This window comes from Opisthocomus hoazin, chromosome 2, assembly GCF_030867145.1.
Source record: "Opisthocomus hoazin isolate bOpiHoa1 chromosome 2, bOpiHoa1.hap1, whole genome shotgun sequence".
Classification (NCBI taxonomy): Eukaryota; Metazoa; Chordata; class Aves; order Opisthocomiformes; family Opisthocomidae; genus Opisthocomus; species Opisthocomus hoazin.
The window spans coordinates 33,426,753-33,454,727 of NC_134415.1; the positions used below are offsets into that span (position 1 = coordinate 33,426,753).

The 27,975-nt window shown below is 52.0% G+C and overlaps 1 protein-coding gene across 1 annotated transcript in view; it reads left to right on the plus strand.

Moving 5' to 3' along the window:
- The first annotated feature begins 6,371 nt into the window (after window positions 1-6,371).
- The window catches only part of GALNT14 (polypeptide N-acetylgalactosaminyltransferase 14), a 102,120-nt gene continuing 80,516 nt past the window's right edge, over window positions 6,372-27,975 (plus strand). Inside the window, exon 1 of the mRNA XM_075445965.1 lies at window positions 6,372-6,506. Within this exon, the coding sequence (XP_075302080.1) occupies window positions 6,372-6,506 (135 nt within the window). The remainder of the gene's footprint in view (window positions 6,507-27,975) is intronic.

The following is a 27,975-nucleotide window of genomic DNA, read 5'->3' on the forward strand; positions in this document are numbered from 1 at the left end:
TGGGGAGGTTGGGGGGTGTGCCTGTGCATGCACACAGGAGCACATCTCCTTGGGAGGCAGCTGAGCAGCTCCGCTTCCCCTGTAGAGATACAGCAGCACTGGAGTCCCCTGGGAGCCTGGGTGCCTGCCAGAGTTGTGCTGAGGTCTGCAGGGCCCAGAACCTTCACAGGCTCAGGTGCTGCTGGTAAAGATTCATCTGCCCTGTGCTGTGTTTGCTTATTGATCGTTTGCTGCAACTTGGCCCATAAAGCTAGCTACTGCTTTTTGTCTCAGAAGCTCCTTTGTGGCCAGGTGCAGTGGCTGCCACTGGCTGCTGATGCAGTGATCTGGAGCGAGACAGCTTCCCCCTGGCCAAAACACTGGAAAAAAAACCCAGACAGGCTGTGGGATCAGCAGCCATTGCTTATCCATGGGATTTTCCCAGAAAATGCCTGTGTTGGGGAGCATCAGGAGAGACAGTCAACCACTGGAGACATACAGGACCCAGAAGACTTAACTATCGTGGCAATAAACTACACAAAAGTGGGGCTGGTCAAAGGCAACCAGTCAACACTACTGGAAGTGGTCACAGTGGAAAAGCACTGCCCAGGGGATCTGTTCTTGTGCTCCCTAATATGTCTCCCAGCCACATGGTGAAGTCAATGTGTCTCCCTTCAAATCTCCCATTGATCTGGCCCTTGTTTCCACACCTGCTCATACTGGCACCATTGGGCACCCGGAAATGCTGGGAGCTGCTAAAAAGGCTGCATGTAACCCAGAAGAACCTGTTCTCCAGTAGAGGGAGACTGGGGAGGATGTGAATTAAACACAAGTGCTGGTGGGTGGCCATTTGATTGCAGTGGCTAAAGATGGAAGATAGAATACCTTGTGGTAGACAAGAATTTCCCCCACCTTCCTCTGGTCCTACTATGGACAAGTCTTTGCTTTTGTTCCAATGGTGAGGGAGCTCAGCACTGCCTCCTTCATCCGTGCTGCACAAGCTAGGCTGAAGGTGGGAGCCTGACTTGTAGGAACTGCAGGCAAATGTCTGGATGCATGCTGGTGCCCATCTACTTGGGGAACAGCTTGTGTTCCTGCAGCTGACTTGATGAGAACTTCAATTAACAAATGCTATTAAAGTAGCTCTCCTCTTTATTTTATTTTTTTATGCATAGCATTTCCTGACAGCTTAAACCTTTAATTAACTGGAGATGCCATCGTAGAAAGTTTGCTAGAGAAGAACACTTGCAGTTTAATTAAAAAGAAAAAAAAATCCTTTATGGTTACTGAAAAAGATCTTGCAACTCCAACAGTGGCAAAAAGCCTGCAGAAATTCCTCCATTTCTCTTTCTGATTGCAGCAGTAGGTGAGGCGGTGCAGGGCGATATCATTGCCCAAATGGAGCAGGTGAGTGCTTCACAGCTTCATATTTGACACTCTGGTTTAGGCTGCAGGTGCAGGACAACCTACAGTTCTGTTACCTCAGCGAGGGAAAGGAGACAGTCAACTATAAAGCTTCTACTCTTTTTAAAGAACTTCAACTTACAATTCTCCTGGTATTAGGCCAGAGCTGTCTCTAACACATCTTCTCTGAGGGTGCGCAGGGAGAACATTGTTCAGCAGAAGCACTAGTCGTTTTTGGTCTTGGCTCCCACTACAGCACAAAGTCAAAGGCACAGCTTACCTGTCACAAAAATGTGGGATAATGTTCAGTGTCTTCAACAGCCTTCATGGTAGCTGCTTTTTGAGATAGCAGGGTACTGTCTGAGGTGGCAGCGAGCCCTCGCTGTTGTTCACAACCCTGAGGGCTGTGTGTGATGGTAGTCATGCGTAGGAGCTAGGAGCCACTGTCTCACTACACACCCGCACCTTTCCAGCGCCTTGCCATGGGGCCAAGGCATGGTGGTGACAAGTGTTGCAGAGCTGGTGGACCCCCATGGCAAAGTGATGATCGCCCCTTGCTCCTGTGTAAAGGGCTTGCTGGCTTCTCCCCTTCTTCTGCCTGTGTTGGCTGGATTAGGAGCAGACCAAGTGACCTGGAGGCTTTTTGAACAGATGCAGACCCAAAAAGGAATTAAATGTAAACCTAGAAGAGTTTGAATTGACTGTTTGAATTCAAAGCATGGCTCCACCCATAGACAACTAGCAAATGGTTTCTGAGTCATCTGCTGGGAGCAGGTTGGAGCTGTTGGGGTGGTGCAGGGGCCCCAGGCACGTGTTGGCTTGCTCTCCTGGAGGCCCTGCACACAGGCTGGCACCTTGGCTGCTGGGTGGTGAGGGCCAGCTGGGCTACTTGTGAAACATGCCAATGCTCAGTACTTGCCAAAACAGCCATTTGGGAGCAGATTGATGTGCTCGCCCTCCTCTCCTGGCCCTGTCCTCAGCATGGTTAAATTCAGTAAGTATAGCACACCCCCTTCCAGGGGGAGGGAGAGAAACCTCTGTATTGACTTTTTTCCCTAAGCATGGAGCAGGGACCACAAGGGTACTGTTGGCCACTGAATGAAATCCATCTCCCTGTGTGACCACATATTACTGTGCTGACCTTTTCAATCTCCTATTTTTGCAAACAAATTCTTTCTGAGGTATCTGCTCCTGCAAGCAGCACCACTTCGTGGAGGAGCTGCACTGCCATAAACAGCAGTGAGAGCTGGGCTGCCCCAAACCACTGGCTCTGCACCAGATGTCTGCCCCTGGCAACGGGGCTCTGTGTCCTAGATCTCCCTTTTTTTGCCAGAGCTCAGTGGGCTTGCTCAATCTTACAAGAAGCTGTGGTGTTCTGCTGGGACACCCCAGCATCCAGATTCAAGGGCAGATTTTTATCCTTTCCTCAGATCACTTTTCAAGTGTATCTGTTTGTCCTCCTTTCAAATTTCCAGGAACAAACTGCCAACTGTTTGCGATTCTTTTCCAAAAGTAATGTGTTTTTTCTCTGTGGATGGGATCTCGGATGTGAACTGAACCCAAACCCAGGAGCATTCCTAGTATAAACTGCACTGAGGCAGTGCCCAGCCAGTTTGTAAACCCGGTGAGATGAAATTCCCTTGAAATGTGCTTTACAGATGCCCTTGAAATAGCAAGAGTGCTACTTTCTCCTACCACCCTTTCCTTAAAGGCAGGACCCTGAAGGGCCGTTGCCTGAGGCTGCAGTTGTGAAGAGTCCCCCTACTACTCAGAAATGATGTTCTAGTTTTGCTCTCACAAAACAATCACTTTCATCAACTTTGCGATGCTGATACCAACAAATGCTAAATACCCATTTCCTAGACTTTTTTTCCTGTCTTGGGCTGTGCTGCTGGCCTTAAGTTTTGCTCTCTTATGGACCTCACTTGTGAAGCACCTGAGACTGGCAGGTGAAAAATGGGGAACATGGGTATCAATAATACAACAGAAGATTTTTTTTGTTGATTGCCATGCTTTTAATGGAAATTTAGAGTAGATATAAGGCAGAAATTCTTTATAATGAGAGTGGTGAGGCGCTGGAACAGGTTGCCCAGAGAAGTTGTGGGTGCCTCCTCCCTGGAAGTGTTCAAGGCCAGGTTGGTTGGGGCTTTGAACACCCTGGTCTAGTGGAAGGTGTCCCTGCCCTTGGCAGGAGGGTTGGAAGCAGATGATCTATAGTGTCCCTGCCAACCCAAACCATTCTATCAATTGCAGGAGGATTTTTATACAGATCTCTGAAAGTCTATGACTCCAGATAACTCTGAACCTACACATTTGTACCCTTGCCTCATTCTGGTTTACACTGCTGTTACCATCATCTGCTCGATATATTACCTGTCCCAGCACGCATGGACACGGTCAGGAGGAACAGATGTTCTTGGAGGTCATATGCATCGTTAGAGCCCCTCAAATTTCCTGTTCCATCACGAGACCCCTGCACAGAGCAGCCGCAGGGCTCCAGCAGGCAGGGACCTGTACGGTGTCACCGCGATGCTGGTGCTGTCACCCTCCTCGCTGGTGGAACGATGGAGCCAGCGGGGAAGGGTCAGGCCCTCGCCCCTTATCTCGGCCGGGCACAGCGGGTTACTCATCACGCTGCCGAGCACTGCCAGTAAAACTTTCCCTCGGCAGAGGGAGTTGTTTCTCAAGGTAATAAGATAGCATTATCTGATTGCATTTTTGTCAGGTCTGTCCTATTTATTACCTTACCTGTAATCTAATTTGTAATGTATTTCCCTGCTATATTTTGTAATAACTTCTGCTGAAAGTCTGACCTACGAAAAAGACAAGGTTTTTAATCCAGCTTTGAATGATAACACCCAGGTGCCTTTATCTGGAAAAGCTCTCCCAGCATAGAGCGAGGTCTGGTAGGGAAAGCTCAGCACCCTCTGCAAGCGTGTGTCGGGGGAATGATGTGTTACAGCAGCCGAGGTCACTTCATCCCAGCCAGGAAAACACCAGTGGCAACTTTCTACTTGTGGCAAGGTGATCTTTTTGGTCAGAAAGCTGTTCCTGCTCCAAAGGGGTTAGAGGGAGGTATGTGGGAGGCAGCAACCAGCCTGTGCCAATAGCTGGGGAGGGCACAAAGTAAGAAGGCAACTATGAGCCATGTGAAAAGCCACCACTGATGTGCCTCAGCTGCTGGAAGTTGCTCAGGTGCTTCACCTCAGCTTTCAGGAGAAAGCCTAAAGCAACAGTGTGGGGAAGAGAGCAACACCTGCATCCACCTGTAGGTCCCTTCTGCTTTGGGCAGAGATGTCCTGTGGTGGCAGAGCCCGAGCACGGGCCTGAGGAAGGTTAACTGGCATGACAAATTATGGACACCATGGGAAGAGGTGGCATTTTCAGGCTGTCATGGGCCTCCATGCAGTATCAGGCTGGCAGCTCACCATGGCCTGAGGGCTTTCCGCTTTCTTCCCGCCCGGTTGGTTCTGCTCCTGCTTGGCTGCGCTGCTGCCCTTGTTGTAAAACAAAGTTCAGCCTAAGCTTACCCGCTGGACCTGGGTTTTGTCATGCTGGTAAAGGCGTTTCAAAGTCAGATGGCCTTAAAACAAAGAAAGAGAAATGTCCCTTTTTGTGGATGCTAATGAAATTTTTATCTGGGCATCTTTCTGTGAATGTTGGGCCTGAGAGGCATGGATTATGTCAGGGGAGAAGGGCTTACCGAGCTCTGGAAATAAATCAGAAGAGGATAGAGGATGAAGATCACAAATGATAAATTAGCAAGTGACAGAAAACAACTGCAGGAAATAATAAAATCAGAAGGAGTGTGTGGGAAATGCGTAGGAGAGGTTGTTTACAACGTGCGCATTGGACTTTCCAGCATTTGACATCTTATCTCCGATTCATTCCATATGTTACTTTATGCATGGATTCCTGTTTTTATGGGGTTTGTTCTATAGTTTTTGTACTAACATGAATGACTCGCATCTGCTCCAATACTTCATTTATTCTCTAATGTCTTCTGCAAGGGATTGCTCAGCTTGTTCAATACTTGTCAGTGGCAGGATCAGAAGAGCAGCGAGTCAGGCAGGTGAGCAGGCACAGCTGGATGAGGCAGCCCTTTTCCAGAGTCCTACTTTGTTTTGTGGTTTTTTTTTTTCCCCCTTAGTAATGCCTGTAATTCCCACTTTGGCTGCCCCGCGTGGACGCGCTTGCTGTGCCGGGGCGGCGTGTGGAGCCACAGGGAACACCCCACGGGACGGGGATGAAGGATGAGGGCTGAGGGCCATCCCTGCAGGACCAGAGCCCGGCACCGAGCTGCTGCCGGCAAACCAACAGCCGCCGTGCTCCACGTTGATGATTATGATTTTATTTTTTAAGTGCTCTTGACAGCTCCGGAGACCCACATCTTCTTTTCCAAATCTAGTAATTAAATTCCACCTACCTGAATTCCCCCTGCTGTTTCAATTGGATAAATTAATCTCCCCGTCATGTCTGAGCCTCCTCTATGTGTTGTTGAACGGCGGCCTCTCCTCGCCCCGGGACCGGGATGGGGACCGGGATGGGGACGGGGACCGGGCCAACTTCGCAGCGGCCGCGGGCTTCGCTTCACGCTCGGCTCGGGGGCGCTGGGGAAGCGGCCCGCACCCACGCACGATGCGTGGGGGGAGAGAGGGACGTCCCCCGTTACAGCCCCTTCCCCGGGTGGCCGGGTCCCCGGCGGAGCGGGCGGGGGGGGGCGGCGGGGTGCCAGCCGGGGGTGCCAGCCCGGCTGCCTGCGCGCAGCCGCTTCCCCCGGCGAGCGGCTCCGGCTCCAGCCCCACTCCTCCCGGCGCCTCCTCTTCCTCCTCCCCTCCCCTCCCCTGCAGAGCCCGCACAGCCCGGGACTCGCATCGCGGCGCCGGGGCGGCCGGGCGGGCGGGACCCTCCTCCCCGCGATCCCCCCAGGCGCCCACCGCCCGCCCCCACCCGCTCCCGGCCCTTCGCGCCCCCCGCCCGCGCCGAGGATGCGGCGGCCGACGCGGCGGCTGGCGCTGTCTCTGCTCGGGGTGCTCTGGCTCGCCGCCCTCCTCCTCCTCTTCTTCTTCTTCGGGGCGCGGAGGAAGTTGGAGGCGGCGGGAGCCGAGGGGCGCACGGCGGAGGTAAGGGCCGGGCGGCGGGGCCGGGGGCGCGGCAGACCGGGCAAGAACTTCGGGACGCCCCCCCCCCCCCCCCCCCAATCGCGCTCCTCTTAAAGTTTTGCAAGGGCTCTGTGCCGGGGCGGTGGGGCTCGGCCCCTTTCCTTGCCCCCCCCCCACCCCCCCAGTGAATTAAAGCCCCCGGTCGCGGTGCCCCCCCGGTTCAGCGGGGGCTGCAGCCATCGGGGGTCCCGGAGTCGAGGGTCCCGCCGGGGGTCTCAGCCCTCCGCCCCGCCGCCCACCCCGAGCATCCCTTGCTTCGGGCCGCAGGGAGACAGCCGCGCCCCAAGAAAACGAAGCGCGTGGTCTGTGTCACGCGTGGGGTACGGGCGACTCCTTCCCTCCCCCCCTCCCCCCCGCCCCGTGGGTCATGCGATGTTTCTGCGCGCTCCCCTAAACGAGAAGGGCTCGTACCTGTCCCCTGGCCGAAAGGAGGGGGGAGCGGGTGGGGAGCCTCGGCTGGGTCGAACCGCCGGGCCCTGAAATTACTGGTTTTGTTGGAAGTCGGGGCGCTGGTGGGAGCGTTGCCCTCCGAGCCTCAGCCCGGGTGGAAGAAGGGTGCGTGTGCAACCGGGCGGTTCCACGTCGTGTTCGAGACCCCGGAGCACAGCGGAGCGACAGGGCCGGAGAGATGCCAAGAGCATCCGGCTCGACAGGCGGGGAGCGAAACGCGGGAGGTTCGCTGCCCAAGCGCTGCGAAAAGCGGGGAGCTGCAAGCGGCTGCGTCTGAGCAAGGTCCCGTGTCCTCTCCTCTCCAGCGGCCCCAGCATAGCTGGGGGTTAGCTTGCCAAAGGACGCAGATTAGATGCTGCTCTTAGTTACACTGTTGTAAAACTTGAATGAATTAACTGGGGTTAGAGCCCAGGGTCCTGAAAATCTGCTGAGATTCAGGGTTATGGTGGCAGAGGAAGGGTGCGAGTCCTCAGCCCCTTTTTTGCACCGGTCACACCCAGCTGAGTGTTTGGCCCGTGACACACGGCAACTGGACGTGTTGGCCAGGAGAATCTCATGTCTGTGTCACCTCTGCAACTGAATTAACGGCCTGACTGGAAAAAAAAAAAAAAAAGTCGGAACTCATAAAGCTTACTTTGATTTTTTCATTCTGAGGAGTTATAGGTTTTCCATGTTTTTTAAATAAAAATGATTGAGGGGTTTTTTTCAGGCTTTCAGAAATCTTTCAGTCCTAGCACAGGGGAATGAATCTATGCAATTTCAGGCCCCAAAATAAATAATTGTATACACATTTATTTATTTATTTGAGTGGAGGAAGGTAATAAGTCACTGAAAACAGAGTTAGAAGACAAGTGCTTTCCTAACTGTAACTATGCTTTGGTGTCAGTAGGTTGCTATCAGAACTGCATTCTTAAAAATTGCAAATTGAGACCTCCCCAATTTGACACGAGCTCCTATATTCTCCTTGAAATGAACCTTGCTTCTCGCTTGGCACCAGCTGCATCTGAGTTGCTGCTTCACTTTGCAGCCCGTTTGGACTCTCTGCTCCCATTCAGTGGTCTTCCCACCCCAGGTTGCAGGTTGCTGGTGCTGTTAGGGGCTGGGCTGGGCTCCCACAGCTGACGAAGTGAACTTCTCCCATCAGGTAGGATCAGGCCCCGAGTTTCAAAGCTGCAACTGCCAAGTTGCCATAACTCCGGCAATTTGACTGCTAAAATTGCCTCTCCTTCATTTCCTCTGAATTTTCCATCAAAACAGTTGCATCCCCTTGAGATCCATAGAGTGCAGATTCGTTTTTTTACTTTAGTGCATTATATTTTTTTGGCTTTGGAAACCGCTTTTGAGCAGTATGAATTATAAGCTGGTTGTGGTGCACGGGGATGTGGCGTCCCTTGAGTTAACCCCTCTGCACGGCTGCAGAGCTGACTTGGGTACCAGCGGCAGGGATGCTGTGGTCCCGAGAGGAGCCTGGCAGCATGTCCTGTTCCCCTGGCCCGTGGCACTGGCTGCCGATGATGAAAACTTGAGCAGTTGGAGTAGTCCTCCCGAATTCCTTCAGAAAGTGGAGGTAGTAGGTTGCTAACGGCTGTGCAAACTTTGAAACACAGCTACGGTGGAGAAATGGAGAAAATCCACAGCAAGTTTCCTGGCAGCATTTTCCGACGTGTTTCTTTTATTCCACACCCCCCCGCCCCTGCCAAGTCTCTCAGTTGAGCTTAATTTCTGCAGCCATATGCACACCATGTATCATTCCTCATGTGGATTTAACCTTTAGACCCTTCTAGTTAGGCTCCAGCTGGTAATGCCTCCTCCTGCCCGTGCCCACCTCCCGGCAGGGCTCATGGCACGCGTCCGATGCCGGAAGGCCGCGGTGCCCGAGCTTGCCGGCCGGCTGGCCATGGCGTGTTGGTGGCTTGCCAAGGGCCAGCGGCAGAGCTGCTGCTCGCAGAGCTGCCGCCCTTGGTTCTGGGAGAGCTTGCCCATCCATGGCTGTCATTTTGGTCTGGGTTCCCCCCCCCGACTTTACTCCATATCCTGTGCCAGATCCAGCGCTCAGCTTCCCAAAGGAAGGCTTGTGATGTTTTTCCTATGGCTGGAGAACCCTGTGTTGGGGTTGGCAAGGTCTCCAAGGAGCAGGTCCTCGGCGTGATGGGTCCGCCGCAGTCTTTGAGTCGTGCCTACCCCCAAAACACACTGTTGGCAGAGGCGGGTGTTCAGGGCAGGTCTGACAGCAGTAGCTGGGCTTTCCTGAGCTGCTCGTGTCCGAAGAGGTAGGCGCAGCCGTCTGTTGTAATTAACTTGGCTTCACCTCCTTTTTTTTTTTTTTTCTCCTGTTTTCCCCTCTGATCCCGTCTCCGTGGATCTCTCACCGCTGCCCAATGGCAGGCAGGCTCAGAGGGCCCCCACTTCTTGCTAGCCCTTGCTCCCCTCAATCCCTGTCACCTCCTTTCCCTCCTCCTTCTCCTCCTCCTCCTCCTCCTCCCTGCCGCTTGCAGCCGCTGGCGGTACGTGCCAGGGCGGCCGGAGCAGGCTGAGGCTGGATTTTAGGGTGTGGGGCTCTCTCCTGGGTGTGGGATGTAGAAACCTTGCAGGGCTGGTAGCGTGTAGAAGAACGTAGCTTGCTCCGTTTAGGACCGTGAAGCTGTTCCTGAGATAAACTCCCCTGCCGGCCCCTCTGGTGCTGTTATTACCGCTGTCACTTGGCTTTTGGGTTTTTTTTCTTTTCCAAAAGGCAGATCAAGCCCTATGAGCGCAGTAAGCAGAACTCGCCCTTGCCCTTTCCCTGCCCTTTATGAAGTCCCATGAATCGGCTGAGAAGGGAGCCGCAGCGGTGTGCCTGCCTCTGCCGGGGTGCGTTGCCGGCGTGGCCCGGCCGGGTGCCTGGTTAGCAGCCCGGGGCTCAGCCTGCACGAAAGCTGAGTCTGATGGACGAGGGTGTGAGGACGTGGGGCTGCTCGGGGCTGTGGATCAGCTGGGACTCGTGGATGCCTCCTGCCCTCCGTGCCTTTCACCGGAGGGTTTCGAAATACTTTGCAAGCATTAATTAGTTCCAGCCTGTCTCCCTGCCCTGGCAGTTTTCCGGCTGGATAAACTGGGACCCGGAGAGGTTAATTGAACTTTGTATCCTTCTGGGTCTCCTTGACTCCAGAGGAACTGGAGTTGCTCAGCCCTCTTGGAAAATCAGGCTGCTGGTGACCCACCTGAAGTCACGCAGGGAGGCGGTGTCGGGGTTTGGCACGTGCTCTGGTAATCCAGGCTCACGGCCTCCCACTACCACCCGGCATCTCTGCTGCCTCCCGCTCATCCGGCCCTTTGCTTTGCTTTGGGAAGGGGGACACACACATATAAATTAATAGCTTAATTACATTAAGAAATAATGAGAGGAACTGATATGCAGGATTAATTACAAGCAAATTCTCAAATTGATTTGTGAGGAGTACGTGTAGCTGGCTCTGCAGGGATGTTTTGTGAGCACGCCAGGTCCCCTGGCCATGCTGGTGCCCTGTGCCACGCTGCAGCCGCGCAGCCCTGGAGGATGCTGAGGAGGGAGCAGAAGGGTAGGTGACAACCCCTTGGTCATCTCATCTTCTCCACCTGGTGAATCCACATCAGACAGAAGTGGCGAGGTGGCATAGCAGAGCCCTGCTGCAGTGAGGGGTTGGTGGAGGATCTAGGCTGCATGCTCAGGACCAGCAGTGCACGCAGGAGGGGCAGGAAGATGGGTTTTGTTGGGTTTGGGGTTTTTATTTTGCTTGATTCCCTCCTGCATGCTGGCTTGCTCGCTCTGACAAATGGCTGAAGCACAGCTGACAGCCTCTGGATGGAAAGCGGGTCCGTTGTGGGCTGGATTGCAGGAGAGAAGCTACAGAGGATAAGTTCCTTTTATTAAAAATGTGACCTGATGTACTTGACTTGTACCAGTGTTTGCAATGCAACAGCTTCTTTCAAGTGTGTTCACATGCAGCTGGGGGATGGCTCCTGGGAGCTGATGAGAAGCTCAGCACCCTCGCTGCCTGCTCAAAGTGCCGTGGGGTGCTCAGCACCCTGCAGGGTTGGGCCTCGATGCGAAGGGATGCTTGCCAGCTTTGCGTCTGTGTGCCTCGCACCAGCCTGTGCTTCCTTCTGCACCATTGCCGTCTAGAAAGCCGCAGCACCTGGAGCTCAGCTGACAGTTTCCAGATATTAAATTCATGTCAGTTTTATAGCAGCAGAGCCACTTAACAGATTAAAATAACTGTGTATCCTGCAAAAATTCAGATCTTAACAATTAAGGGATTGAAGTGCTGAAGCTGTCAGGAACAGAACGGCAGAGTGTTGAATAGCAAGGATGCTCGTGCTGACTGGGGGCTTGGCTGGGGGCATGGGTAGGTCCAGGATGGGAGAGAAGAGGAAACTTCTGTCATACTTTGCTGGTGAAATCCCACCCTGAAATCTCCAGAAGCAAACCCAGGCTTTCTACGATGTCCACCCAGGCTTTCTAGGATGTCCAAAGCTCTGATGGTGCAGGAGGTGGGGTGGAACCCAGTTGCTGTCTGCTGCCAGTGTATTTAGTGATAGATGTGGAAATACAAAACAGAAAACCATGCCCAAGCTGTCCTTGTCTGTGGGAACAGATGGGGCAGATCTGGTGCATCAATGGGTTCCCTTTCTCAGGTGCTTGTCTGCCTTCTGGTGGGCTTGGGAAAGTGGTTTTCTCAGCATGGCCACCTCCTTGTACAAACACCTGTGTCCTCGTGGAGCACCCAGGCACCTCGGCCAGTCAACCAGCCAACAGCCTGCCTCGTATGTCTCATTTAACTAATCTACTGACTACACATCAACGTGCTCTCCGAGATACCTGTGAAACAATAAGCAGTCAATGAAAACCCTGTTAATTTTTCACTGGTAATTGCAATGCATGAATTTTACCCCCATTACACCCTGGTAGAGCTCCGTGCTGCAGCCGTGACTGATGGGGGCATAAATATTGATTGAACAGGACCTGTTCGCTTTGCAAAACGGTGAGCGTTGAGATGTCCAGGCGCCTTTCCTAGCTTGGGGCTTCAAAAAAAAAAAAGGGAAGGAGGGAGGGGGTGCAAAGATTACGCTTCTCTCCTGGTAAGATACTAAATAAATTTCTATGCAGCTGGCATGTGTCTTGTTGACAAGAGGTGTTGAGCACCAGGAGAGGAAAAATACTTTTTATTCTGATCTGAAAGAGCTGGGAAGATCCCGCTGCTGCGCTCCGAAGGGGTGTCAGAGGTGGTGATGCTCCTGGGCTGCGCTGGGCTCAGGAGTGTCGTGGTGTCTCTTGTAATCCGCTTCTCCTGGTAAATTCCCTGCGGAGCATGCTACACGCTGCCAGCGGAATCGCTCTGGGCTGCAGCGTCCTTCGCCAGCTGGTGCGACGTGCCAGCAGCCCCTCTGTAGGTGACAGGGAGGAGTCCAAGCCCTCGCCCCTGCAGCTGAGTTTTTAGGAGGGCTCAGCTCTCGCTCGTGCCCTTGAGCCCTTGGTGACCCTTAGGGGTGGGCTTGGCAAAAGAAAGTCCTGCTTTTGAGCAGGGAGGTCTCCAAAATCAGCTCTGTGTCTGGGTGCCGAGGTGTTGTAGGCACAGCATGTATGTTGTGAAGTATCGCCACGCTTGAGAAAGATGCTGACTACCAGGAGAAGGTGATTTTTTCTTATTTATCCTTTTTCCACCTCAGATATGTACAGAGGTGGATTATTTACTCAAAAAATCACGCTGTTGTCTCCTCCTTGCTCTTCCTTTCCATGAGAAGAGAACATCATCCTGATTTATTTTGATATGCTCGTCGCCCAGGGCCTGTCTTGGCTGGGTTTACTTCCTCTTGGGCTCTGCTGAGACGTCTCTTGGCCCTGGGCAGGGGCACTTGGCACACGGCATGGCTGCAGCGTGAGGGCTGTAAATGGAAATACTGTGCCTGCAGAAGGCAGGTCCGTGGAGCATGTTACAGTACCGAGACCAGAGTGTTTCTTTCCCTCCTGAAGCTGAGAGGTTGGTTGTAGGGTTAGGGAGCAGGGCAGAGCACGTGGGGCACGCTCTGCCGAGCTGCTGCGGTTTAGCAGGCGCTGGGCGAGCACAGAGGCTGGAAGGGCAGCGCTGGGAGGGACAGCCGTGCAACTGGCACTGTCTTACAAGCCCATGTAAGCGCAGACTCGGCGTTGCTGTCCCAGGCTGGCAAATCCCCGGGTAGCCGAGTATGGGGTTTGAGCAGAGGTGTTGTGAGCCGAGTGTTTTCCTTGAGTCCGTGGATGTGTGTGTCCAGCTCGTGCTGCCCATGGGATGCCAGTTTGGTGCTTCTGGGTGCTCTAGTCTCTTTGTTGGTGGGAAAAGCAAGTTTGTGAGAGGCTGTGGAAATGCGAAAGCAACCTACTGCAGCTGGGAGAGAGAAACACAGTTATAACCGTTTCCCTTCCATGAGGGCAGCCCAGCATTTGGTGCAATAAAACCAATTATGGGGAGTGTATCTGCAGAGAAAGCAGAAGTAGGATCTGTTTAAGAAAGACGTTTGCGTGAAGGGGTAATTACGTATAGCCTAACGACAAAGGGTGCAGCGGATTGACTATTAATTGGAGCAGCGCGAGCGGGAGATTGCTGGCGTTAGCTGTGTGTTTCTTGCTGGCTTCCTCCTGTTTAAAGAAGGAAGGGGTGAGGAGCAGATGATAGGGGGGGTTTAGCTCTCAATCCCCTTTCCCTTGCAATGAAAATGCCATTTCCCCCCCCTTTCTCTCACAGTGAAATGTTCAGATTTTGCCAGCAACACTTAGCACAGTTGCTTACTAAGCTGCAATTAAATTGATTTCCCACCCTCCTTCCCCTTTTTGGTTCCAAAATCTCAGCAGGAGTCATCGCTACGGGAAGAGTGAGCCATGGAGGAGATCTTGGGGCCCTATCTTCTGCCTGTCTAAATCAGTATTGCTCCACGCTTCCGGTGTATTTCCACAGGAGCTGGGGAAGCTGGGCTGCCTAGGTTTAGGTTTTCCTGTATAGTTGCTGCTCTGGTGCGGCAGGCAGCCCTGGGTCCGGCTGACTCAGTCTATAGGGCACCCGGGAAGCCGCCCGCTGTGGGATGGATAAGGGTTCAGGGGGCTGGGGCTCTGGGTGCCCGTGGCACGGAGTGCTGGGAGGAGGAGGAGGAGGATTTCTCCTCATGTGCATTCGGAAAATGATCAGCGGTGACAGGTTCAGGAGGAGTTCACCGCTTTGTTTATGGAGGCAGCATTAGTAGTACTCATGGTTTGCCTTCAATCCCGCTGTTCGGAAGCTCCTTATGAGCCTTAATTAACCCTTACTGCAGCCCTGAGGGAGCGAGAGAGGTGCGGCAGTCCTTTGCGTGTCACGAGAAGCGTTTCGGGAAGGGACGGTGCTGGTTTCACCTCTCCATGGGGGGTACACGCTGGGCTGGGGACTGTCCGCAGCCAGACGGGACACGGAGAGGTTGGTTGTGGCAGCCATGGGGCCGAGGGGGCCTCCCCTCCCCACCAAACCCTGCCTTGCTGCACGTAGGCAGAAACTAGTGATGATTTACTACAAAGCAGCTTGAGCTCCGGCTTTGTGATATGATCTGGAGGAGCAAGTGAGCTAATGATTGCATCGCGTCTCAGAAAGAAATGCGGGAAGTGCAGTGCCAGAAGAGAATTGATTCAGCAACCAGACAGGTTCATTTTCAGATCAGGCTGGAAGACAAGGGAAAGATAGATTTTTTTTTTTTTAAATTTATTTTATTTTCTGTTTTTTCCCCCTCTGTCTCAAGCGCCACTGAGGGTTCTAGCCTTTCCCCCTCCTTGGTTTTCAAGTGGAAACACCAACAATAAACCTGACTGGAAAGTGATACGAGGAGAACAGGGTTCCTGTGGTGCAAAAACAAACGAGCTCCGAAATCGCCTCCTATTCTCTAAATATTGTTCGCGGAGCCAAGGAAATTGAGACGAATTATTCTTTCTTTTTTTTTTTGAAGGCACTGAAGGAGTAAGTCCAAAGGATGTAATTTGGCCCAAGTAAGGAGAGCAAGGCTGCTTTATCCTGGCTTTCTAAATAGCTTTGCCTGCATTTAGACACACACCATTGCCTCCTCCAGGACCACTGTCGGCATCCGCCAGTTACAAACACACCTCATAACACATTATGGAGGCACGCGGCTCACAAATAAGATGCGAGTATGTTCAGTGGCGCGGACCTCAGTTGCAGCCCCCTTGGGCCGGGGAGAGTTTGTGTGCATCTTTTATTTCTTGTGCATTGAATTTTTAGTTGCTTGCTATTAGGTGAGATGGAGAAAAGATAGGAGGGAGGGCTTACAGGTGACAGCAGGCTCATTTCCAACGGCTTGGGTCAGTTCTTTTTATTAAACATTGATTTTTTTTGTTTTGTTTTAAAAAAAGTGGGTTTTTTTCCTCCGAGTCAGGGTAATCTGCTCTACCGGATGGGTGGACTCAGGATGGAATAATGCCCTCTAACATCCTTTGGGGTCTGCCTCAGGGGATGTTTCAGATGCAGCTCCTTTGCTCTTTGGCCTTGCCCAGCTGAGACGCAAAACTCAGGGTCTGGTTGGGGAAGGTGGGTGGCTTTTCCAGCGGAGTGAGCAGTGGGAAGATGCAGGGGGGGCGCTGCTGGAGCTGGTGTGTGGGAGCTGAGCTGGGAGGGAAGCTGTCGTGTCGCACGGTCCTGCCTTTCAGCAAGAGCGGAGCTGGATGGGGAGGGAGCAGGGAAGAGCTGTGGCGTTTATAATGCCCATTGCATTTTCCCAGCACGATAATACAGTGTAATTTGGGGGGAGAGAGACTCAAACATGCATTAACCAGCCATCTGCTCCTGCAACTGGGAGCAAAACGGATGAATATCCGTATAATGCTCAGAGTTAAACCATGTTCGGCATGTAGGCTGCATATGGCACGCTCCTCGTGGTATTGTGAAACGCTTCGTGAAGCGCCCTCCCATCCCGCCCTCCCGTCCCGCAGGAAGATCTCTGGTTTAGGTCTCTTAAAAAAAGAACGAAAGCAACCACCGTGCAGCCCTTGGGGATGGCCACTCAGCCCAGCGGTGCCCCGGCAGTCCTGTCTGCTGGCAGTGGTGCCGGAGGAGCCGATTTTGGGGTGGAGGAGATGACAAGCGTGGCTTGGGGCTGGCCAGGACCAGCAGTCCCTGCCCTGCTGCCATGGCATGGAGCAAGGGAGGGGTGGGCAGACAGCTCGCTGTGGCAGAGGGGTGGCACATGCCTTGGGAAGCCGTTAGCAGTGATTCTGCTGTGGGGTTGAAATTCCCGGGAACTGAAAAGAAAAATCAATTTGCCTTTTTTTCTTTTCTTAAGTTTTGACGGTTTTTTCTGTATAATTAAATACCCACAAAGATACTGTGCTGTGGGTTCGAAGAGTGGGACTGAGGTTTTTAAAGCAGGGCGTGCGGCTGCACCCATTCCCTCTTTAATTTCCCCCTTCAAGTGGGTGTAGCTTCAATCCTTCCCGAAGCGATGACGTACAAAAGTAACCACCCAGCGTGCTGCGTGGTCTCTGCTCCCTCTTGAAGCAACTATTCTGTTTTATTCCTTACTGCTCCCTGCTGAGCCTGGAGCCCATGGATAGAGGGCAACATTATGCACTTCCACACAGACTGTTCTGTCATGCTCGATGCTCGTGCATCCAGGGGATTCACGAGCAGTGATAATTGTATTTGCACAGCTCCTGGATAAATAAGAATGTCCATCCCCCTTGCAGAGGCAATACGTGAAGGATTTGGTCATTGCTGGAAATGGTGAGAAGGTCAAGCCTACAAACAGCCTGAAATCTGCTGAGGCTTCAGCTGCTGTGGTCTTAGGAAGTGTCAGGTATTTGTGCAAAATTAGATTTTGCAGAGGCTTCTCACTTTGCCTGGTTTGGTGGCTTTTGTGAGGGAAAAGTGAAATGTCGGAGCCCATTAGAGGGGCTGTCGTCTGCCTGATTTGAAGTCCCAGCCTGAAAGCTTGTAGAAGGAAGGACGTGTCAAAACAGAGCTCACCAGGATTTTTTAAAGGGACCAAAACAACTTTTTCTTCCCTGGTTTTGTTATTTGAAAGAGAGTCTGGTTCTCCCTGCCCAACCCTCAATCCCCCTGCAGCAGAAAACCAGCCAGGACATTTTTGAGTGAAACAGCTGAAATTTGAAATTAGACTTGCAAGTGGCAAAAAAAGAGAATTGTATGCTGAGAACAGCGGTATGTTTGTGGTCCCCGCTGCTGCTGGTGGTGTGGCCTGCATTACTATGCACAGATATGGATAGATCTCCTCAACAAGGACCTTCTGGATGCACCTGCACATTCAAGAAACATGACATTTCCAAAATAAAATGTAAAATACAAACACAATCTACCTTGCAATGTGAGAGTGAGCTCTGGCAGGCATCTGAATACTGAAGAAGGTCGTTCAGATGTTGCTCTTCACCTGAGGCACCACGGGCATTGAGGAGGTGAGGACACCTTCCCTTCTGGAGGCAATGCCAGCAAAGGAAAGTCAGCTCCAATTTGGCCTTCAGAAGCAGAAGCTCCACTAGTGAGTGTGAGGCAGGAGGAGAACATGTCGACACTCGAGGGCACTGACTGCTGGGAGGTGAAGAGTGTGGTTGACCTTCCCCAACAGGCACGAGTGGTGTTCTGCAAAACAGGATTTCTTCGCTTGCAGTGCTTTAGTGCATCCTTTGGAGATCAGGTCCCACTGCTGGCATCGTGGCCAAATCCTGGCACTGGATGCGTCCCAGCAGTGAAGAACATCTCTGCTATTTAACCAGACCCTTTTATATCTGCGGTTTAACCAGGGCATTGTACTTAGACCACGGTTGTAGAACCAGGGCAGAAGCTGCTGTAAAGACACTTGCTGCAGTTTCAGCAGCACATGCAGGTCGAGCACAGGGGTTTGCCTGTGCAAAAGCAGGAAAAGAGCTTGTTCAATAAAGCGTAATTTGTACCTTTTAATCTCAGTGATGCCTGCGTGCAGGCACCTCTCCTTGGGATAAAATCTTCTTCTGTTTCAATTAATTTTATATCAATATAAACTGAATAATTAAAGGTATGAATGAAGGGCCAGGTAGTTATTTCCTTTCCCTCTGGTGCGCAGGCTGCACTGATATAATGTGGAGGTGGGAGCACCCAGCAATGCCGGTGTTAGTCCAGCCGAAACCTGCCTGCACCATCTCACAACCAAACAATTCTGAGTTTCTATAGGTAAATATCAACTGGCATCAACTAATTTTTGATGCATATCTCCTGGTATTGACACTGGTTTGGGCATTAGCACCAGCCATGCATATGGCCTTGGGCAAGCCAGCATCTCTCTCTCTGAATGCAGGCTTGGAGCTCAAGATGTTCTCCCCACCTTCAAGAGAACTAGCAGCCATTACTGTATCTGAAAGATAAAGCAGATGAGTTCCCACTTTTTTGCCTTGTTTTCAGAAATCAAGTCCGTAGGCCCGGAGTGGCTGTCCCTCACAGGCATTTTGTTACAGCAGACTTGCAATAGATAACTGGCCACTGCTGCGTCGAAATCACAGGAAGTTTTTTTAGAATGGTGCTAGTCCAATAAAAAAGTGAAAGTTTTTAAAGTGTAAAAGCTGGGGTTCTTTTTCGTTTGAGAATGGGCTAATGCTTGACCTGAAAAGTAGGATATATCTCCAGTTCTAAGGTGCAGCTAAAGTCATGCTGTGCTCAGGATTTCTTTTCCTCCCCCAGTAATCCTTTCCCAGTGCATCAAACACAGGTACAGGAGATTAATTTGCTGAAGGTCTTAATGTTTGCTCTGTGTTACAGGGACTCAAATTCCACATGGTGCTAGCTTTCACTGAAGGAGTCTTTAAAGCCACCCGGTTCATCCCAGCGTGTGCTTAAGTGCGTTTGCCGTGTGGGATTTGGTTTTGTGAGAACGTACTGGCAAGCCAATGCTCGCTTTTCTGTAACTGGGGCTGATTTCAGATGCCATAAGGAGCACGGCGAAGTTTGATAACCTAGCAGTGTGGTCTAGTGCCTTCCCTCATGCTGCCTGGCTGTGCTCTTGCATGGAGCCACAGTGTGATTACAAGGGCTGTTAAATGCCCTTAATATTCATGCTGTTAGAGAGCGTTACTCCTGCAGGCTCTGCTGTCTGCTGCTGTTTGCAATAGCATCTCACCGATGATTAAATCACCGATGCTGCATTGAGTAGTGTGTGAAGCCCCTCCAGCCAGGAGATTCAAGGCAGAGTTAAATCCCTCCCATTTGCCCACCTCCTTTTTTTCTCTGTCTCTTAAGTAATGAAATTTTTTAAGCAAACAAAACACAGAGGGAACGGTTCAGAGCCATGAAATGAGACGGGAAACGAGCCCCTCGCGGAGAGGTTAAGAGAACAGGGCACGGGCGCTGCAAGGGAGAGGAGCCGAGGGCGTCAGGGGGATGCATGTCTGATGCAGCGATGCTGTACATGCCGACTCTCCTCGTACTCTTGTCAGGCGTGGATGGGAGAAGCAGCAAACTGAGTTCTATGCACATATGTGCATACATACCGATATATGCTTGGTAGTGCAGCGAATGGGGGAGAGGCACAGGATGCTACAGCGGTGGCATGGGGAGGCTTTTGGAGCTGAAGCCAGTAGCTGCTTATGGTGAAAGAGCCCCATTCCATCCTAATCTCTTCTGGGTGCTGGGGAAAAGCTGGTCCATGTGGTTTTTTTCTCTATGGGTCAGTCAGCGCTGGATTGGGGAGTGTCCATTCCCTGCCACGCCCATGCCATCATCCCAGCTCCCGGGTTTATTTGACTGGCTCCAGGACACAGCCGTTTCCCCATCAAAGCCTCATTCCTCGCACGCAGCCTCAGCTGCCACAGAGGGGGCTTCAGCCTGCCAGGTGTTCTGGGGAAAAGAGCCAAAAGCAGTTTCCTGGTACCATGCTTCGCTCATTGGGCTGCTCCTAATCCTTCTCTGTCCCTCGAGGCTGTGCCCTCTCTACCCTGTCCACTTCTCCACTCAGCCGCAAGCGGGTGGCTTGTCTCGGAGGTGTCCTGGTGCTTCCCATTCTGCCCCAAGATGTCCAGCATCCGTCTGGCCATAAAGACTCAGTTTTAGCTTGTGGGGCTTTGAAAGGCCCATGGATGTTTGGGAGAGCAGCGCTGAGCTGGACATCCTTGTCTGTGGGGAGGTTTTCAAAGGCCGGTTCCTGAAGTTGGCCACAGTGGCCTCAGCAGCCCCTCTCTTCTGCGCCGGCATTGCCAGGGAGAAGGCTGACACCTCTGCAGATGACTGCTGTATGTGGCTTGTTTTCACGAGGCCTCAATGAGAAGAGTCCTGACGGGGTGGCCATTAACGAACCTGTCAGTTAATTGCTCCCCCGTCGGTTTCAGTTAGAGAGAGCAGCGCAGTGGGGACACCTGGCTGGGCGCTGGCAGGAGGCTTTGCTCAGGGTTCGCTGCTCCTCCATTGATTTTTGAGCTTGTCACGCTGTTCATTAGGAGAGGCAGAGCGAATTAGGTGCTTAGCAGAAATGCTCCAGCTTGATCCCGATGGAGCAGGTTTCTCTGCTGCCTGGTTAGGAGGGAGAAAAAGTTGCCTCACCTGAATCTTCTCCTCTCCTAGAGCACTCAGCCTCGAACCTCTTGTCTTCCAGGCAGGGCATCTGTCCGTCTGTCCTGGCATTACTCCATCCTTGCAGATTTGCCACAATGAGAGAGAGTGAGGAAAGTTGTACTGTTGGTGCTCTTGGTTCGTGGGATGATTTTGTGCCCTGTCTCTCCCTCTTGTCCTGCCAGGCTCCTGCGGCTGGGTCCCCATTGCATGTTGGGCTTGATGCATCCCTTCTTCACGCAGCTCATAGAATCACAGAATCACAGAATGGTAGGGGTTGGAAGGGACCTCTGTGGGTCATCTAGTCCAACCCTCCTGCCAAAGCAGGGTCACCTACAGCAGGCTGCACAGGACCTTGTCCAGGCGGGTCTTGAATCTCTCCAGAGAAGGAGACTCCACAACCTCCCTGGGCAGCCTGTTCCAGTGCTCCGTCACCCTCAGAGGGAAGTTCTTCCTCATGTTCAGACGGAACTTCCTGTGCTTCAGTTTGTGCCCATTGCCCCTTGTCCTGTCACTGGGCACCACTGAAAAGAGCTTGGCCCCATCCTCCTGACACCCACCCTTCAGATATTTATAAGCATTTATTAGGTCCCCTCGCAGCCTTCTCTTCTTCAGGCTGAACAAGCCCAGCTCCCTCAGCCTCTCCTCGTAGGTGAGATGCTCCAGTCCCCTCACCATCCTCGTAGCCCTCCGCTGGACTCTCTCCAGTAGCTCTTCATCTTTCTTGAACTGGGGAGCCCAGAACTGGACACAGTACTCCAGATGAGGCCTCACCAGGGCAGTGTAGAGGGGAAGGAAAACCTCGCTCGTCCTGCTGGCCACACTCTTCTTGATGCACCCCAGGATCCCATTGGCCTTCTTGGCAGCCAGGGCACACTGCTGGCTCATGGTTAACCTGTCGTCCACCAGGACACCCAGGTCCCTCTCCACAGAGCTGCTCTCCAGCAGGTCCACCCCAAGCCTGTACTGATGCATGGGGTTGTTCCTCCCCAGGTGCAGGACCCTGCATTTGCCTTTGTTGAACCTCATCAGGTTCCTCTCTGCCCAACTTTCCAGCCTATCCAGGTCACTCTGAATGGCAGCACAGCCTTCCAGTGTGTCTACCATATCTCCCAGTTTGGTGTCATCAGCAAACTTGCTGAGGGTACATTCTAACTCTTCATCCAGGTCATTGATGAAGAAGTTAAACAAGACTGGGCCCAGTACTGACCCCTGAGGGACACCACTAGTTACCAGCCTCCAACTAGACTCAGCGCCGCTGATGACAGCCCTCTGAGTTCTGCCATTCAGCCAGTTCTCAATCCACTGGAGCTGTGCTGGAGCTGTGCTGATCGAGGCAGTAAATCAGTTTGCTGGTGCTGTGGAGATAAATGATGGCTGTAATGTGAACTGAGGGGGAGCAGATAGAAAAAAGAAAAGAAAAAAAAAAAAAGTGGAGAAAAATGAGAAAAAAATGGTGTACTCAACAACAGATGGGCTATGAAATGGAATGTCTACCTCGACCAAGGTCCCTCGGCAGAGCAGCCTGGTCCTGGTGACAACTCGAGGTGCCGCGATGGGACCTGCTGGGGAAGGAGAAGGGGGTTGCCGTGTGTGCATGACGTGCTGACCTGGTGGGTGCCCCAACAGGACAGCAGAGCTGGGCTGGCATCCCACCTTCCTTCCCCCCCTCGCTTGCCGACAGCAGCTCAGGGGCGGCAGAGGTAAGGGTGAGAGCCGGTATGCACAGCATACACCGAGGTGCGGGGCTGAATGGAGGGCACCAAACGGAGCTAAATCATAGCCCAATTTATAGTCTCGCTGTCTACAGCTGCGGGGAAGGTTTGAGCTCAGATACTATGGTTTGAATGTCTCTGCAGCACTTAAGGTTGCCACCTCTCCATTTGCAGCCTGCCTTAGCTGGGTTCCCCCCACCCCCCGCGAGTTTTAAAGCACTTTCCTGCTGGTGAAAGTCTGACAGCCCCCAAGGTGTAAGTCTTCTACTGATTCTGGCAGGTGGTGTTGGTTTCTGGGTCCCTGGGCTGCCCAGACCGTGTCCCCCAGCCCTGGCCCATGCTTTAGGGATGGAGAAGGGTGTTTGGAGCTGAGTCGGTGGCATCTCCGCCGGTGGGTAATTATCCACTCGGAGCTGAACGGAGCCCGGCAGCTCCCTGTGGGCCACAAACCAGATGTCAGGTGGCAGTGATTTAAAGCCTCTGTCATCTGGAGACAAACCAGTGATAATGATTCGCTTTTTATAGACAGGGATTTCGAGGTACGGGAAGATTTAATGGGAAGATGCTTTGTAAAATTAGCTACTTAGCTAAGTTTAGCAAAATCCTAGCCGAATTAACTAAAAATGAGCTAAATTCAGGTAAAATCATTGAAGAACTGTCATTCTTCATGGGGAAAAAGCAGAAACTGGAGGTGAAACCGAAGAGTTAGTAATGTTGATGAAATTTTAACACTGGCTGGTGATTCAGGAACATGCTCGTGCCCTGACTGCACTGCTGAGTTTTGGGCATGTCGCTGGGATGGGTCCTGGGTTGGAAGAAATTAAGATGAGTTATGGAAAGTTCTCTGCAGGGAGAGAGATAGGGATTTCACCAGTGGACCTCGCTGCCACTGGGCATCTGCAGGGTCAAGCTGGCAGCAGGAGGAGTTAACACCTGCATCGCCATGCTCAGCCACAGCTTTTATAAGAGGACGAAAAGAGATGGCAAAAAAAATCTTGTGACTTGGGATGGTGTCTTGCTGGCAAAAAACTGGGGACAAGCATGACTTGTAAAGGAACTGGGTGTAGCTAACCAACATGAGAAGGTTTGTGTCTTCTTGTCTGATGTCGGGTCAGACAGTTTGGGAATGATTTGTTTTCTGAGGTTGGGTGTGGAGAAAAACCAACACTGTTGTAGTCCCGTGCCCTTGGAAGTGAAAAGTGAGGAAGGAGAGATGAAGAAAAGCCTCTGTGGCTTAAGGAAGAGGTGAAAGAGGGTAAGAAGAAATTCAATTCTGCGAGCCTGGCCGTCAGCCAGGAGGCTGTGGTGAACTTCTGCCATGCAACTCGGGATCTATCACAACCAGGAGCACTTAGAAGCTATTTTTCATACAGCAGAGCTATAGCTTTCTGGAGATGTTAAGCTGCCAGAGACAAGACGGATCACTGCAGATGTACAGAGGGCTTGGATGTTCATTTTTCCCTTTATCCCAATTTATGTTCGAGATAGTTGTAAGCCCCATGGAAAATTATTCCTAGCAGAGGATCTGGCAACGTGCTAGCACTTTTCTGCCTTTTGGCATTTCCCAGAGGCAGTCCTGGTGGACTAACCAAGGGGTGTCAGTGTTACTGGACGGCAGTGGCGAAGTCAGTCTGTGGGGTCACCATCTTCTCCTCCTCCTCTGCTGGGGTGAGCTGGGGAGCTGATGTCCCCCGTGGACCAGGAGGGATTGGAGACATGGCTTTTGTGTGCCTGGCCTGGCTCTTATGCATCCATCTATTTTCAGCCCTTGGAGCTGGCAGAGTCGTTGTATCTGAGCAGTACTGATGAACTCGCGGTCAGGTGGGCTGATGCCAGGGGAGGCCACGTGGCAGCGTCCCTGCCTGCAGCAGCGGGGCTGGGGACCACAAAATGGGAGCTCAGGCTAACCCCAGAGCCTGCACCGCTGGGAGCTGGGAAGGGGATGCAGAGTTGGTTCGGTGAGCAATGCAGGGTTTGCCCGGCATCGCCACCTCACTTCTGGGGCAGGAATTATTGCGGCGCTTTCAGGAAATTGGTCTCAGAAGAAATATCCTTGCGGAGGCAGAAATGTGAATATCAGTTTTCAGAAGCGAGAAACAGGTCACACAGTCTTTTTGCTTCCTCCAAAAAGGCCAAGCCCCAAACCACCCTAACCCACACCCTGCCGTTAACATGGTGGGTAGGGCGAGGAAGAAATATTTCTTTTTTTTCATTCACCTTCATTAAATATTTTATGAAGAAACATTCACCTTGGCCTGCCGGAAAGCACTCAGTTTTAGTTACTGAATTTACTTCTGTCTGGAAACCCTCCACCGACAGCGGTCCCCTACCAGCGGAGCAGACCCTGGTGCTGGTGCTCCTTGGCTCCCTGGGCAAGAGCCCAGATGGCGTTTTGTCGTCGGCAGTGTTGTTTTGTGGGTGCAGCAGCCGCTCTTGAAGGGATGAGGATGCTGGTGGACGGTGGCACAGCATTTCAGTTCGATAGCTCCTGTGTTGGGCATGGGGCTCAGTGTCCCATGCTAGCCTTGACCTTGGTTTCCCTCCCTCCATGGCTCCTGCGTGGCCATCAGGAACACGGTGCGGTCAGGGCTGCTTTCATGAGTGAGCATCGCTCTTCTAGATTTGTGGGTAATAACGAGCTGCCCTGTGAAATAGCAGCTTCCTTTAAAGCAGTCTTCTCCACAAAAGTCCCCTCGAATTTAATAAAGACTTAGAAAAGTTGTTCCTGAAATTTTTACACCGGCGTAAAGATATCTATAAAAGAGCCCTCCTGTAAACGGAACAGAAAGGAAACCATTCATTTTAGCGTCTGTACGTTTACGGATTGATTTTTACAGAATCCTATTAGTTTCACTGCCAGTAAATGGAACTAGGACTCTATTTCAAACCAGACAATGTCAAAGGAAAGAGGTGGGCATTAAATATCATCCTACCTGTTGCTGTTTGGATATAGCTCCTGCTTGTGTCTGAGTAGAATATAATTGCAGAGACAGGGAATGCCAAGCCGATCTCCTTCCAGCTCTTTGGTTAATAAAAGCATTGGGAACCAGGGTACGTAAGAGGCTGGCATTACAGTGTTTCAACAGCCCATTAAATAGGTCTGATGATTTTTCTGGAATGCTTTTTTAAAAGCAAAGAAATACTCTCCTGTAGCTGTTACTTGCTGCCGGCTTTTATGAAAGCCATGATTTATAAACCTCTTCCTAAATAAACAAGTTACATACAATGAAAAAAACACCCTATAAATCACAGACTGCTACTCCTCCCCATAATGCAGACGATTTCTGGATTTTTTTCGCCTCCCCCCCACCACCAGGTGGAGGAGGGAGCATCCGCTCCCTTCCCAGAGGGCTGCTGCCAGTCTGGCTCTACCTGACCACAGCTGGCACAGTGACGTGACGCGGTGGCCGTTTACACTTTACCTTCGCACGGCGTTCAAGCAGCTGACAGCCAGGTGGTTTCATAAACAGCCGTGTCTCCTTGGGCCGAGGATAGCTCACCTTCCAGTGTCATTACCAGTCTCTCTCTCAGATTACTACAAAGGAAAGTATGCTATTAATGTAATTTCCATTTTTTCACCTCCCTGTTTAAGCTCCCTGCTTTGTGCATCTCGCTTGGTTTTGGCAGTGCAGCGCTTTGTTTTTCGTCGATAGGTGGTTTTACTTTTCAGTTTGCAATTAAAACCAAAACTGAGCTGCGCACATTGAAGCGAGGCAGGAAAAGCAACAGGCTAACACTTGCGGTATTACTAAGTTTTCTAAGGGTCACTCTACCGCCTGGGGAAAAGTGGGCAAATTTGATGCTTCGGATTGAATAGGGCTACCCTGGGAGCTGGGGGAGGTGTGCTTTAGGGGGCACCTGGAGCGGCCGGCCGGTGGTCCTTGGGACCCAGAGTGGCATCCTGGTGCTTCACTCTGCCGGGAGGGGACTGACTGATACCACCCGGCATCACCTCCTCTTCCTTGGGGTCCTGCTGCAAGTGCAGTACGTTACGGACATATTGGAGAGGACATCAGTAGCGCTGGTGGGTGCGATAGCGGTGTGGAGCCCGTTGTGAGCAACAGGCATTGCTCACGACCGAGGAAGACACAAGTCCCTTCATAAAACGTTTGCAAACCATTAACCACAACCCTGTTATTAACCACTTGAATTTGTCCCTGCCACTCGGGCTGCACCTTTTGTGGCCCCGGCAGCCCTAGGCATGTACTTTTCTCTCTTCCATCCCTGTGAAGATGATGCTGGGATAAATACAAAGAAGGTGACCTGATGAAGATTAGGAATATTTCAGATCTGTTTCAATTGGTTTGCTGTAGTGATTCAATACTCCTCTCCACCAGTTCCAGCAGCACTGGTAGAGAAGAGGTGACCAGGGCTCATGATGGAGAGGAGTGTGGCACAGCAAGCGGGGGACACTGCTTAGCCATGGGCACGTCGGACTCCTGCTTGGGAAAAGCGAATCTGTGATGCTTCACCAGACTGTATAGAAAAGACAAAATAATATCAGTCTTTTATATATATGTGTGAATGTATATTTTCCTATATATAGGTTTTCTGTAGCTGAGAGGGAGCGGGTTGTTGCTAAGATCAGTGGTGTAGCTTCAAACGCTGTGTGTTATTTAGGGAGCTGATGCTGCTGGTGTTCAGCCTCCTGATCACAGGCACACAAGTGGGTCTTAAAGTAATTTCTCCTGTTTCACCTCTGTGGGCTGCCCAGGTCACCCCTGCATCGAGGCTGTTGCAGTGGAGACTCTGAGGATGTCACTCCAGAAAGAGAAAAGGACCTTTTTTTGGGGTGAGTGGAAGAAAGGAGAGGGACGTCAGTAAAGGAGACTGGCTCTGAGCTTATGCTCTCCCTGGCTCTTACTCTACTGCTCACATGCTTCTTGCAGGCTGTGGAAGGTGAGAGCCATCAGGGTGGACAGTGATGCCTGACCTGCCAGCACAGCCTTGCCACGAGTTTTTTCCTGCCTCAGTGTTGGGGAATAGTGTCTGGGATTGGAGGAGCACATGGCTCTTCTATTCCTGGGCAGCCTCGGGCTTGCCCACCAGTCTGAACGAGGAGCTCCCTGGCACTGCCTAGGGACCGGTAAAAGCCTTGATAAGCCAGATCAGCACTGGGCTCTCGAAAGCGGTGCGGGCACTTCAAGCTTGTCTTTTTTTGCCGTGTGTCATTTACAAGTGCAGCAGAGGCCAGGAGCCACATTTGGGCTGGGTTAGTGCCAGGGCAGCTTTAAATTGCGAGGCTTGGCTCCTGGCAATGACATGATCTGGCCGTAACATCTGTAGCCTAAATTTCAGCCTCTCCCAAGGTTTTTGAGTCTGTTTGGAGCTGGGATTTTTTTTTTTTTTTTTTTTTTTTTTTTAAGCTTGAATTGGACTGTACCCAAAGAGCTGCCATACATACCCACAGCTCTGGGAGAGCCCAGCGGTTGCATTAACAGTTTGTAGTACATTCCTGGTGGGTTTACATCCCACAGAGAGTTTCTAGGAAGCTGTGGGCAAGGCAGTCACTGTCTCTGCACTTTAGCTGCCCCATCAGGATGTGGAGAAGGGATGGGGAGCTCTGGGTGAAGCTGTGCTGTGCGCTGGAGGCACAGGGCAGCAGCCAAGGGGAGCTCCCCGCTCCAGCCCCACTGCTCTGCGCTTCCCGACGGGGGGGAAATATGGCCCTGGAGCGTGACAAAAGCTCACTCTGGCACCTGTTTCACCCACTCC